Source organism: Micromys minutus (genome assembly GCF_963924665.1).
Source record: "Micromys minutus genome assembly, chromosome: 12".
In the NCBI taxonomy this organism is placed as follows: Eukaryota; Metazoa; Chordata; class Mammalia; order Rodentia; family Muridae; genus Micromys; species Micromys minutus.
The window spans coordinates 60,040,269-60,054,402 of NC_137981.1; the positions used below are offsets into that span (position 1 = coordinate 60,040,269).

Here is a 14,134-nt window from a genome sequence, read left to right on the forward strand (position 1 = left end):
TACTTAGAAATAGCACCAGCAGAACTAGAATTAGAAGAATTTGATCTTGGACATGTCCTTTACGTATTTTAAAAGCTAGCATTTACTGTGTGCCAAGCACCAGGATACATACCTTGTAAATACTGACATATAGATGTTAATGAAAAGCTGATAGGTTAATTTCTGTTATGTAAGCTTCTTGTTTGAGGTTGGAAAGATGGCTCAGTGCTGTTCTTCTAGAGGACTCAGGTTCAATTCCCAGCACCCACATGAATATTCACATTCAGTTGTAACTCTGGTCCCAGGGAATCAGTGCCCTCTTCTGTTTTCAGTGGGCACCAGGCGTGCACATGGTACTGTTATATACACAGGCAAAACACTAACACACAAAACATAAATAAAAATAAATTCCACTTTAAACATAGAAACTGTAGTCAACCCAGGCAGTCTAACCTTCCGCTTTCCCACCTCCCTCAGTTTCATTGTTAGCTGAGTGAAGTAGCAATATATACTTCATTTTGCTTTTTAGACTATCCACTGATACCGTCTTATGTGTATATTCCCAGCATTTATGAATGCAGCCTGCTCTGCAAGTGTAATCGGCAGGTGTGTCAAAACCGAGTCGTCCAGCATGGTCCCCAGGTGAGGCTGCAGGTGTTCAAAAGTGAGAAGAAGGGCTGGGGAGTGCGCTGCCTGGATGACATTGACAAGGGGACATTTGTGTGCATTTATTCAGGTAATGCAAAGATATGGGGTTTTTTATTTTTGTTTTTGTTTTTTAAAGAATTATTTATTTTAAGTATATGAGTACACTGTAGCTGTCTTCAGACATACCAGAAGAGGGCATCAGATCTCATTACAGATGGTTGTGAGCCACCATGTGGTTGCTGGGACTTGAACTCAGGACCACTTGGGAAGCAGTTCGTGCTCTTAGCTGCCAAGCCATCTCTCCAGCCCCAAAGATTTGTTTTTTAAAATTATACATCTGTATATAAATTGTCCTAGTCAGAGCCATTGGCATCCTATAGCCAGGTGCAGAACATGAAGATGTAGGGGCAGAGCACAAGGAGACAAGTGACTGGACCTTGGGTCCAAAAGGGCTGAGAGGTACCAGGTGATTCAGAAAGAACTTAAACAGCATAGTGCCTCCACAGCCACAGATGCTCTGGAGTAAAACCTAATGACCCACTTACTAAGGTAAAAGCAATCAATCAAAAGCTCCTTAATATTTTGAATTGACTAGAATTTCACAAGCTAGTATTGTAATGTTGATTCAGATAGTAACTTTAAGCATCTCACTTAGTTTCAAGGACTCCATAATAGTTGGTCATGCTTGAATCTGTCACATACCACTTCCATACACATTATGCTGCCCAGCCTGCCTAGACATTCTTCCTGTGTCTCAGACTAGCCCCCTAGCTGTCTGCTCACTCTAAGTGGTGTCCAGGAAGTGTCATTGGCAGTCTCTGCAGAGCTAGAGCATGGCCTGAGGCTGACCTAGAAAGGTGAGTGGCAATGTCTAGCCTCCAATTCTAGCTTGATTAGTATAATTTTGACTCTTGAAAGAAGATGCATTAAATGAGACAGACTTTAATATTAAACTGAGTTTGAGCATTATACTAGATTGAGGTCATACATTTTAAATAGGTCATTTTTCAGAAGAGTTTAAGATTTCAAACTTAAAAAACAAGTTTTGTTTAGAGTGCTTTTTTGTTTTTACATTACTGTGGAACTTTATAAAATTTCAAAATGGACTGGTGCTTCTTTCCTATAGTTTATTGTGAACATAAGACAATCTCCCATTGGTCTTCTTTAGTGTCTTGGAATGGTTTTCTTTGATGTGTTCTAGAATTTGTAGGGTGGATTTATCTCTCCAGAAACAAGGTACTCCTAGCACAGAGAAGACCCATGCCTACTTGTTGGTAGTGTCCTGTTTTGAACACTGACTTTATTTCAGGAAGGTTACTGAGCAGAGCCACTCCTAAGACAACTAATAGTGGTGAAAATGGAAAAGAGCAGCAGCACATTGTGAAAAATTCCTTTTCCAAAAAGAGGAAAGTAGAAGTTGCATGTTCAGATTGTGAAACACCCCATGAAAGTCCTAAAACTGAAGAATGTCCTCCTAAGTTTAACAGTGATCTCAAAGAGCCTGTTGTGTAAGTAAAAACTGAAAAATGTTTGGGGTTTGTTCTCTTCGTGTCTCTCTTTATTCTCTTCCCACCACTCTCCCCGAAACATAATCTAGCCTCACAATTTAAGTTTAGCACTTACAGAAATCCAGCATTTTTACCTTAATATCTAGCCAGCACGTTTCCTTCTGTGCCCCATTTCTGAGTTCACAGTGGCTAACTTTCATCTGATTCTTTAGGAATGGTATACATTTTAATTTTCTGTATCAGATATTATATAGATTAATGTATTAATATTTTAATTTTGAATTTATGTGTATGGATGTTTGGCCTGTATCACTTGTGTGCCTGGTGCCCTCAGGGGCCAGAAGTGGGTTTTGGATCTCCTGGAACTGGAGTTCTAGATGATTAGGAGCTGCCATGTGGGTGCTGGGAATTGAACCATGTACTCTGGAAGAGCAGCCAGGGCTCTCAACTTCTGAGCCATTTCTCCAGTCCCTAGATTAATTTTTAACAATAATGGGAATTTATCAAGTAATGATGTTACCTATGTTTAAGGTCTAATAAAATGAGCTTTTAGTGATACACAGAAAAACTTTTCTTTTCCATTTCAGGGAAATGAACTGTAGAAATATTTCAAGAACTCAGCGTCATTCAGTCATTAGAAGACCTAAATCCAAGACAGCTGTTTTTCATTACAATGAGGAAAACATGGTAAAAATCACAAAATGAAACTGGGCTCACCTGCAGTGTGAGTGCTTGGGGCTGGGGGGAGGGACAATTTAGTAGGATCATGAGTTTGAAGTCAGCTTGGGCTACATAGTAAGACACTATCTTGAAAACAAGAGAAATGCCTTTCCAAGGTCATCAACCATTGTCTTGCCTTCCTAACTTTAGTAAAATATTTATGCTACATAATACTGTTTAGGATCTATTTTGTTGTTTTTAACATACAGGCTATGTTCAAAAGTCTGAGATACAAATTTATTATGTTTTTAGCCCAAATAATATCTTGATAATTGTTGTAGTTGTAGCTTACTAACATGCCTAGAAATAGCTTAAAACGAACATCATGTTGGTCCCACTTATGCTGAGGCTCCTTATAATACCAGCTTTGAGGCTTTTCATATCTAACCAACTGTATGTCATCTATAACGAGTGACACTTGCTGAAGAGGCCCAGCTGCTAAGCACTTTCTCCTGGCTTAGAAAGCACACCTGTCTTTCTTAATTTCTTTGAAGGGATTTGTTTGCTCAGATTCTGCTGTCACAGAAGATAAGGATGGATTTAAACCAGCTCAAGAACACTTGAACTGTAAAGCTAGGAGAACTTATGGTAGGTTTCATTTCTTTATGGTGGCCTACCTGCCCTGCCTTTTTGTCCCTTTTATTCCAATCTACAGCTCCTGTCCATAGACTTCATGACAAATTGATGGGTTTATCAAGTGGACACTGGTAAACTATACTCCAAATCTGGTCTGCCAAATGTTAGTTGTGGCTGGTGAAAGAATGCTTTTTGCTTTTTATGCTTTTAAGTAGTTGAGAAAAATATCAGACTGTGCATAATATTTCATGACACTTGAGAATTAGGTCCATAAGTAGTTTTAGTTGACTATAAGCTGTAGGCATTGATTTTCAGGTTTCTATTTTTCCTCTACATCCTTATAATTGAATAGTCACAACAGTGACCCTATGATTGCCAAATTCTTGGTTAGTTCTGAATTTACAGGAGTTTTCAGACTTCTGGTTTGATTTCAGCAGTGACCTACCCATGGCTTTGGGTTGAGTGGATGGCTCTGACTACATGGTCCCCGGGTGTTGTCTGCGGCTTCAGAAGTGCTGTCCAAAGCAGCACATTTCAAATCTTTCCTTTGGACTCTCAAAGATACATCACCCTAGCAGTTCAGTCCACTGTACAGGATGCTCAGTGTAATGCTAGCGAGGGCATAAAACCCCTCCTGAACATGTCTTTCAGAGTACGGTCCCTGCAAGATAAATGTTACACCTTGCACAGACCTGGGTTTCTGAACCTGTGTATTCAGTGGATCCCTCAGTAGAGAGAGGGATGACAGATGTCCTGTTCAGAGAACAGGCCAGCCACTGCAGCCTCTTCTCCCATTCCATATCCTTAATCTACAACCCACACTCCCCAACTAGTGTGGAAGGATAGATTGGTGGAGGCATGGCTGCTCCTCTCTGGGAAAGTTCTATTAAGAACATTTTAATAATAGTTATTTTACTTGTTAATACACATGAGCCATAATGAGTGTGGCTGCTTCAGCTCTTTCACTATTTGCATCATTTGCTAAGCATATGTAGCAGGCAGTCCAAATAACATCATACAGCCAGAAGAAAGTATCAGAAATCTTTGACTAAATTACGGATACTGTAGGATCAGTATCCATGTGATAATGATTAAACCAGAAGCCTTTCTTTTTAGGAAATAGAATTTCTTTATAAAAACATTATAATTAACAGTTACTTTTATGTATTAGTGTAGCGTGACATTCAGTATACATTGTATAATGGTCATTTACCTCAGGGATTTGTCCTTTCTTCCCTACTGGCTATTTGGAAATATGCCATTAATTATTGCAACCACTGTTATCTTCCTGTGCTGTCTGGGACATTAGGAGTTACACCTCCTATTCAGCTGCACCCTATACTCATGAGCAGCCCCATTCTGCTCCTCCTTACTCATGTCCTTCCCAGGTTCTCGTATCCACTATTCTGCTCCTGCCTTCTTTGACATTAACTTTTGTTTTTTAAGAAAAAAGAAAAATACCTTCAAAAATTTTTACTCCCTCCTCTTTTAAATTTTTTTTTACCTATTTATTTGAAGAAAAAGAATGTTCACGTATGTATGGCATGGCAAGATCAGAGGACAGCTTTTGGGAATCTATTCTTTCTTCCATTATATGGGGTGCCAGGGATTGAACTCAGAACTTCAGGCTTGGCAGCAAGTACTTTTACCCACTATATCATATTGTCTGCCTAAGATCAACTTTTTAACTGAAGTATAATTGGGGGGAGGGACACTGGATTATTGCATTAGTGGGTTAGCTTTTTCCTTTCAAGTACATGAATTTACTTATTCTACCTGACATTAATTCATACCTTGTATGTTCACAAACAGTTAATTCCATTATGAATGCAAAACATAACTAGACAGCTCATCACCTTTATTGGTTCATCAAAGTCATTTAGTAAAGGCACCGAGCATTCAATATGTGCAAGCCCTTGGAAATGCAGTTGCTTTCGCTGGGGCTCAGGGAAAAAATAGCTCCTGACAGTTTCCTTAGGACTATGACACGTTAAAGGCCGAGCCACTCTCTTTGTTACATTTGTCTAGAGTATACTTAACTGTAGATTCCAGAGTCGATGAAAAGAAAGTCACTGTTTTTGGATTTGCTATTAAATACATTAATGAGAAAGGAGCATGTAGGTTCATTAAAAGAGGTGATGCCACAGAAAGAATCTTTAGAAGCTGAGCGCATAGGTGTGTGCAGCAGTTCCCTGTAAGAGTCCGGTAAATCTTCTAAGTTCATTTATAAAATTCAAGTAATACTGCCTATCTTAACTGTGGTAAAGATTAGTGATAACTAAAGCAACTGTCATCTAATTTAATCTCAGCACCATTACTCAGCCAGTTCTATGTCCTGACAATTCCTTCCTAACAATGTCTACTAGAGGACTTACGTTCAAACCAAGCTGGATGTTCTGCAGACAAGCCACTGGCGGAACCAGGTGTGATAGACATAACTGCAAGTAGAGAAGACATGTCCCCAGCACACACGTGTGAGCACACAGCCGAACTGAATAGTAAGGACATGAAACAGGTGCTTGAAGTCCCAGGAAAGAAGTCCCAAGAGGAAGAGCCTGCAGCCTCTCAAAGCCAGCAGGTCTTGTGTGATGAGGAGCTGCCAAGTGAAAGGACAAAGATTCCATCTGCCTCCCTGATGCAGCTCAGTAAGGAGAGTCTGTTTCTACTGGATGCTTCAAAAGAAGGAAACGTGGGCCGTTTCCTTAATGTGAGTATCAGGGTTGAGGTTTCTATTTTTAAGCACTATTTTCTTTAACATTTATCAGGAAGATAAGATTAATAGGTTCTAAAGACAAAACAGACTACCTGAGTCAGTCCCCTGTATATCTATCTGTGTGTGCTGTCTCCTGATGCTTAATTCCTGCTGCTGATATGGGAATGACAATTTGGGTTTTTTGAGGATCATACTAGACTAGAAATTGTTTGGGAGTGCTTCCCATACAATAAACACTTGCGTTAGAAAACATAAGAAATGCTGGGCCTGGTGACTCACACCTGCAGTCCCAGCACTTCTCAGGCTCAGGCAGGTGGGTTTCTTGAATCTTAGACCAGCCTGGGCTACACTGTAAGAACCTGTCTTTAAAACACAAAACAAGACAAAAACAAAACTGTAAAACCAGAGAATGTCAGAACATCAAGAAGTTTACAGGCTTGGAGGATGACTCACTAAAGTGCTTGTCAGGCTAAATAATTGATGCTGATTGATGGCTATACACAAGGATACTGTAGAGGGTCCTGCAAGTCTTCTGCAAGTCTTATGCTGAGAAAACAGTGGCAGCTAAGACGTGCTGGAATGGTGGTTAGCTGTTGGCCTGGAGTTCACATATCAGGCTGGGCTGTCTGGCCAGCAAGCCCAGGGATCCTCTTGCCTCTACTGTTCTGGTCCTAGTATGAGCACTTGCCACCACACATGGATTTCTCATATGGGGTCAGGAGATTGCGCTCAGGTATACATGCTTGCACACAAGTGCATTCCTGACTGAGTGTCTCTCATATTCACTTTTGAGCTGACAGCACTATCCCAGAGTTTATTCTGTATCAGTTCACAGGAGCTCTTGGTCCTCTCCTATTTTACATTTAGTTATTTATTTCGTATGTGAGGGAAGGGGATACACATATGCTGCATGTGTGGAAGCCATGGAATAACCTGAAGACTTGGTTCTCCCCTTTTTACTATATAAGCACAAGCTCAGGTTGCTCAGGTTGTTCGGCTTGTTGGTAAATGGCTTTCCCCACTGAGCCATCTCACTGGGCCTGATTCTTCTTGTTAGCATGTGTCTCCCATTATGCTGCATAGAATTCCATGTACCAATTTTAACTAGTTTCCAATAGGCAGGTATTAAGATTTTTATCAAATGTTTCCAGTATTTATTAATTGTCTTACACATAGATATCTATGCAGATGGTTCTATACAGAATATTTTAATATAGTATTAATGAGTCGGAAGAAAAGTGTATTTATAATAATATTAAGTACTGACAAACAGTCCCCATATGTGGGTTCTATTTTGTATTTCTATCAGCATGTGTTGGTTCCTGCTGTTAACTACACTGCTAAGTGGATTGCATACTGCTTAAACTGAGAAAGACAAGATCAGTGAGATGTGTAGGAAACAGAGATATTCACATCCTTTCTAAACTTTTTTCTGTGTCTAACCTCTGTTTAATTTTTTTTTTTAACAGCATAGTTGCTGCCCGAATCTATGGGTACAGAATGTTTTTGTAGAAACACATGACAGGAATTTTCCATTGGTGGCCTTCTTCACCAACAGGTTTGTGATTTATTTTGCTTATATAATTTAATGCTGCAGCTTTGGCTTTTAAGATACTAAATATGAAAAAATATGAAAAGATGCAGCATAACCCCAAACATCTATTATCATAACACAGTCAGTTTACTTAAACTGTTAACTATCCAGTAAAAATTTAAGTGGTTGGAATTTCTATTTTTATTTCATTTAAAATAAATTTCCTAAGGTGCTGAAGACATCAGATTACAAAATTCAGTTCAAGAAACATGAGGGAGAGTGCTGTTTTATTTTAATCAACAGAATTAGTTTTTATTGTGCATACTCACAATCACATACACAGTGGGACTGTGTTCCAGGGCTGGGTGCCAGAGGCCCCACATGGAGATCTCTGGTCAGGGAGGGGAATGGCTTCCACTGCCTACGCCACTTAGTCCTGCTAGGTGTGTGGGTTCCAGCAAGGAGGAAAGGGCTCAAGCAGGGAGGGGAAACTGGTTTCTGGCTTCTGCTGCTGCTGCTGCTGCAAGATGCCAGAGCAGGGCCAAGCCAGCAGGGGACTGACTAGCCACAGTGAAGGGTGCAGGAGCTCTTCCAGCAGTGATTTCAGGAGAGCAGATCTCTTCCTAGGTGGCGGTGTTACTGCTCTTATGACAGAAGGTCTCAGATGATGAAGTAATTCCTGCACACCTTTAATTTTGAACAAGCCTCACATATATAGGTGCTTCCTATTATCTTGGCCTGAGGGCTTGGGGAATACCTTATCTACGTATTTGGGGGTGTGGTCCTGCTTCTGTCCTGAGCCAAAGTGATGTGTGGTCACCTCCTCACCTGGGGAGGAGGGACTTGGGGTGTGACTGACAGCACTTTGGGTGGGGGGGCTGTGGGGTGCTGCAGCTGTGGGGGAGGGCGATTTCTCGGGAGACAAGGAAGCTTCCCTCATCCCTTGGGGTCCCCCGGTGCTTCACTTACCTTGATGGAGAATCAGGGTACCCTTCGCCGATTGCCCCACAATATAGTATACAATATAATGTAAAGACAAACTTTTTAATATGTAGTTTTATAATTTGACTTACTTATAAATATAAACATTTTCTTTTTACACCAGTTCATTGTATATATTGTAGAAAACAGACAGATTAATTTAGCTTTGTGTATTTTTTGTGACAGGGTTTTGCCATTTACTCTTTGATGACTTGGTACTCAGTACATAACCGAAAACTTTTTTGTTGTTGTTAATTTGCTTTTTGTTTGTTTGTTTTTCAAGACAGAATTTCTTTGTAGACCTGGCTTTGAACCCAGATCCTCCTGTCTCTGCCTCCCAAGTTCCAGTATTAAGGCATGGGCTACTACCACCAGGCTGGCCATGAACTCCTAGTCCTCCTACCTTGGCCTCCTGAGTGCTGGAATTGCTAGTGTGTACCGCCAGGTTTGGCTAAATGATTAGCTTTTTAATTTGCTTCTCTGTGCCCTCCTCACCACCAGTCAGGTGATCCAGTCCACCTTCCTCAGTTGTTCCTACCGTGGGTCCCTCCTCACAGACCCCCGTTACTTTTCTGGTTACGTAGAGTTTTGTTCTGTTATGTTTGCTTGTTTGTTTTTCTCTAAGATAGGATCTTATTTGTCCTTCAGTAGATGAATGGATACAAAAATTGTGGTACATTTACACAGTGGAGTACTACTCAGCTATCAGAAACAATGGCTTAACCAAATTCTTAAGAAAATGGATGCATCTAGAGAATATCATCCTGAGTGAGATAACCCAGTCACAAAAGAACAGACATAATATGCAGTCATTGATAATGGGATACTAACCCCAGAAAGCTCTGAACACCCCAGAAACAACTCACAGACTGTGTGAAGTTCAAGAAAAAAAAAAAAAAAAAGAATATATTTTAATTAAAATAGAAATGTATCACATCCCCCTTTCCTTCCTACAGCCCCTCCCAGTTTCTCTCCTATTTCCTCAAATTAATAACCTCTTTTCCTATTTTATTGTTACATATGTACATATGTGTATGTATATGTACCCACAAATACTTAATTACAACCTTATTAAAAATGTATTTATATACTTTTATGCAAAAATGCTTAAAAATCTGTACATTTATCTTTGCTTTTTAAAATAAAGTTTAAAAAAAGGAATCAAGAAGGAGTCCTTGATGGAGGAAAAAAAAAAGATAGGATCTTACTTTGAGGCTCGGGCTCGCCTGGGACTCACAGTGATCTACCTACCTTTGCTTCTCAAGTGCTGGGATTGAAGGCCTACCTTTACTTTTTTTTAGGATAATGGTTTTTCATCTACTTCAGATTTACTCCCAGTCTCACACAAGGTTTTACTAACCTTTAGGATTATTTACAAGTGTTAGAAAGTAAATGTACGAGAGTTGTATTTATGAAGAAATAAAGGGTGTGGACATGTGTTAGACAGCACTTTTAGAAGTGAAGTAGCTGTAGGGTGGGAAACATTAGAACATCCAACACATACAAAGCAGTGGCTCTGACCACCAGCTCAGGCAGAAAGCATGGGTGAGTATTGCAAAGTTAAGGCATAGTCAGTGCTTTAGACAGCATGCTGGGCATTGCTGTGGAACTGACAAGTGACTGGCTCTGTTGTAGGACACTGGTCATCAGATACATATGGCAATTCCACTTGAATTTCTAGGAAAGGGGTCGATGTTATGAGATCCTGTTCTATCACATGATCATCATAGCCAGGTGGAAAGGTCTGAGGAAACCAGGGGAGCCGACAGGGAACATGCGTGCCTACACAGGGAACATGTCTAGGTGCCATGTCATTCAGGCCCTCCGTATTTTTTGCATACACCATGTTCACAGTTGCATCCATAGAAGGAAGGTAGACAGATACCTCCATTTGGACAGCACATTTTATTTAGCATCTTACTGCAGGTTTCCCCTGGGTCTGAATGGAGTTGTCTCTCAACTGTCAAGTCTCCTAGAGATACGTTAACCAATAGCCCAACACAACAATGAGTCTAAATTCAGAGGTATTAGAAATGACCACAAGAAAACAAACAAAAACACTAGACAAGAAGTGAGGATTTTCTACAGTTCTTAAAAATTGTGGGAGAAAAATACAAGAAGAAAAATATTAAGGAAAAAGATAACATGGCTTTAATTCACAAAGTCATTGCCAAAACACTCAAATGAAAACATTTCTATCCTAAAGTAAAAATAGCAATTGAAAAAGAAAGCTATCCCACAGAAGAAATAAGCTCATGCCCTGTATCTTCTTTAAAGTCAGATTTATCCCATTTACTTGTATATCACAGCCTTCATGTTTGCAAAACACCTTTCCTCATGGATATTCCTTCGTACATAGGATTTTAAGAAACTTGATATAGAAGTCAAATGACTACTTTTAGTAAAGATTATTTTGAATGGTGGACAATGTGGAAAGAATAGACTGACTTTAGGGTGGCTGATTTTGTTAATTAAAATATTCAAGGTTGATAATTTAGCATGACTTACAGTTCTTTTTTATTCCTACTTTGTAGATATGTGAAAGCAAGAACAGAACTAACATGGGATTATGGTTATGAAGCTGGGACCATGCCTGAAAAGGAAGTTCTCTGCCAATGTGGGTTTAATAAGTGTCGGAAAAAAATAATATAACTTTTATATCCAATATCCATTCAAGAAATGAGCTGACCATTGTGAATCTACATCAGTTGTCAGTGAGATTGTGGTTAATACTTCTGTTTCCTTTGTTCAGGGTATTGATGTTTTATATCTACTTTTGTGTCTCAGGTTAGAAACAAAATGAGGACACTCATATGCATCAAGTATCACGTGTTATTACAGTTATTTAACTTTATACAAGTAGAATGTAAATAATATATTTTATGTACTTACAACTGTATAATTTATACATTTTGTATTTTATATAGTAATACAAAATTACAATAGAATTTATCCATTTCTAAATTGTTTTGTGATTATTATAATTTATGCTCCAAAGGACCAACTTTTATATCTTTAACCTAGAAGCGATGTTAATTGTAGATGACAATTCATTGACTATTACGGGTGTCTGGAGACTATGTAGGGGCTAACTTTATGCACAGTAATTGAAAGTATTTGTTGTTGGGGAGTAAACCCATGGCCTCCTGCATACAAGTACTCACTCTACCACAAAGCAACATCCTCACCCTCCCAAGTAATTTATTACTTCTTTGTCCCATCAACCATCCCTGCAGGGAGCCATTCTGAACACACTGTGAACTAGAAACTTTCCAGATTTTCTGTAGTGCCTGAGTACACAAGACAAGGAGCACAGGCAGAAAGTAAGAAAGGAGCAAGGAAGAGATTCTGTACAGAGAGTAGAGTTAGGAGTTGAGGGAATCTTAAAGCTAGTCAAATTTGTGCTGTGTAACCTGAAAGGAATTACATTCAAAGGAGAAGCAACAGTTGGAGCTGCAGGTAGGTATGGCAAGATAGTCTCAGTAGTGATGTAAGGACTCGGGGAAGTCACTAAGACGAAGCAAGAAGACTTGACTGTTGGGGTGGGTGGCTCTGTCTGAAAGGGACCATTTCCTTGAGGTCTCCTTTAAAACACGGTGTTTTATCAACGTCATCAATGTCATCCTTGGAGCAAGGTCCCAGAAGTCCTGATCTGCATTACCTGGTCTCCATCCATGGCCAGCACTGTCCAGTTCATACCCTACACTTCCCCTTTCCCTGTTTGTTGTTTGTTTGTTTCTTTCTTTCTTTCTTTCTTTTCCTCCAGAGGTGGATGAAACAGTTACCTTTGGAGCAAAAACTAAGAACTAGATGTTTTGAGAAAAATCCTTGAAAATGTCTGTTTTCTACTTTATTGATACTTACTTCAGGATATTAAATGCTTTTCTTTGCGTGTTTGGCAATGACTTTGTGAATGAAAGCCATTTGGCAGGGTACCAACCTCTTTGGCACTCTGTATTTGTATTTTCTTTGTCCTGCTGCGTGGTCTCTAGACAACATCTGTTTCACCCCTTCTATTGGTGCTTGGTGAGTTTTTCGGTCTGAAGTCTTTGTCCTTCAGTGTAAGAAAATCTTAAAACAGTTTAAGAATTTCTCTTCTCTTTGGAATTATTCATCAAAATGTTACAATTAAAAATGGCTTTCTGATTCCTAATGTAATATTTTTATTTTCTTAGAGAATTTTAAGCAATGTAGTTCGGTCTTATTCTCCTATATCCATCCACCATTTTTCACTCCCTCCCAACTTCATGTTTTCTTTTTTCTTTTCTTTTTTTAAAATAACCCTTCAACTCCTATTTATGTTGCTCTTTTATTCCTGAATATGAGGACACCAGGTGCCACATCCTTAAAGAAACTTATTTTCCTTTTCACAAAAGCCGTCAACTGTGGATATCTCCTCAGGCTGGGAGCTCATGAGATCTGGTTCCTATGGCTAGAAGGTTGACCAGTTTGATCAACCACTGTTGCCCAGGACAGTAGCGAACCCATGACATCCAGTAGACACTGCTTCAGTTCCCCCTGAATTCTAGCTTTTATTTTCACTATGCCCTCCTCTGTGACAATCCATGAGTCAGCTTTCTGATTTTCTTAAATTATAACTTTCTGTTATAATAAGATCATAATAAAATTATGTCACATTCCCTCTTTTCACTCTACAATACCTCCCATGTACCATTCCCCCACCCAGCTCTCTTCCAAATTCATGGCCTCTTTTCCTTTAATTGTGTGCATATCTATATGTGTGTTTATTTAGTGATATATCTATATTCCTATATATCTAATATATATTATGTAGACTGAGCATTTGGATATTCTATATGTTCTGCTCAGTCTGTATACTGATATTTGTATGTACTGGTTTTCATCATGCTATTGGATGACCAACTGATGTGTTCTTCCCTGGGGACGACTTATTCTGCTTTCAGCACTCCTTGGCTACCTGTAGTTCTTTTTATGTGAGCATGTCCTTTGGTGTCTGTTGTTCAGCCTGTGTTTAGGCAGCCATGTTGGGGAGACTTCATGGCTGTAGCTTCTCTATCAATCCTAGGAGACACAATCTCACAGCAGACTTCCTGTTCATCTGGCTCTTCCACAATGAATCTTAGGTGTAGAGAATGTGATGTGCTGATGCCTTAGTTGGGGCTGGGCTTCACAACTGTATATTGGTCAGTTGTGGTTTACCATTAGGATTTTCATCTGCCTTTGCAAAGAGAAGTTTCTTTGATGCAGGGCTAGAGCTGTGCTCACCTAAGGGTATCAGGACACATTTCCAATGGAGTTAGGGATCATGCTGGGTATCAGGACACATTTCCAATGGAGTTAGGGATCCTGTTGGATTAGTAAGGTGGCAGTTGTCAGTTCTCCTCCCTGATTCATGACTTCACTAGCCTTGAGTACATGGCTAGGTTTCCAGGCCCAGTTATGATGTCCTTCTTATTGAGCAGGCTTTAATACCAGTTAGAGATCTGTCGGTTC

At 39.6% G+C, this 14,134-nt stretch overlaps 1 protein-coding gene across 1 annotated transcript in view; it reads left to right on the plus strand.

Annotated features, from left to right (window-relative positions):
- Positions 1 to 14,134, plus strand: part of SETDB2 (SET domain bifurcated histone lysine methyltransferase 2) — a 47,212-nt gene that overhangs the window by 15,491 nt on the left and 17,587 nt on the right. The window contains exons 8-14 of the mRNA XM_080926207.1: positions 546 to 715; positions 1,937 to 2,135; positions 2,723 to 2,822; positions 3,350 to 3,443; positions 5,798 to 6,138; positions 7,614 to 7,702; positions 11,194 to 11,276. Coding sequence (XP_080782333.1) covers positions 546 to 715; positions 1,937 to 2,135; positions 2,723 to 2,822; positions 3,350 to 3,443; positions 5,798 to 6,138; positions 7,614 to 7,702; positions 11,194 to 11,276 — 1,076 coding nt within the window. The remainder of the gene's footprint in view (positions 1 to 545; positions 716 to 1,936; positions 2,136 to 2,722; positions 2,823 to 3,349; positions 3,444 to 5,797; positions 6,139 to 7,613; positions 7,703 to 11,193; positions 11,277 to 14,134) is intronic.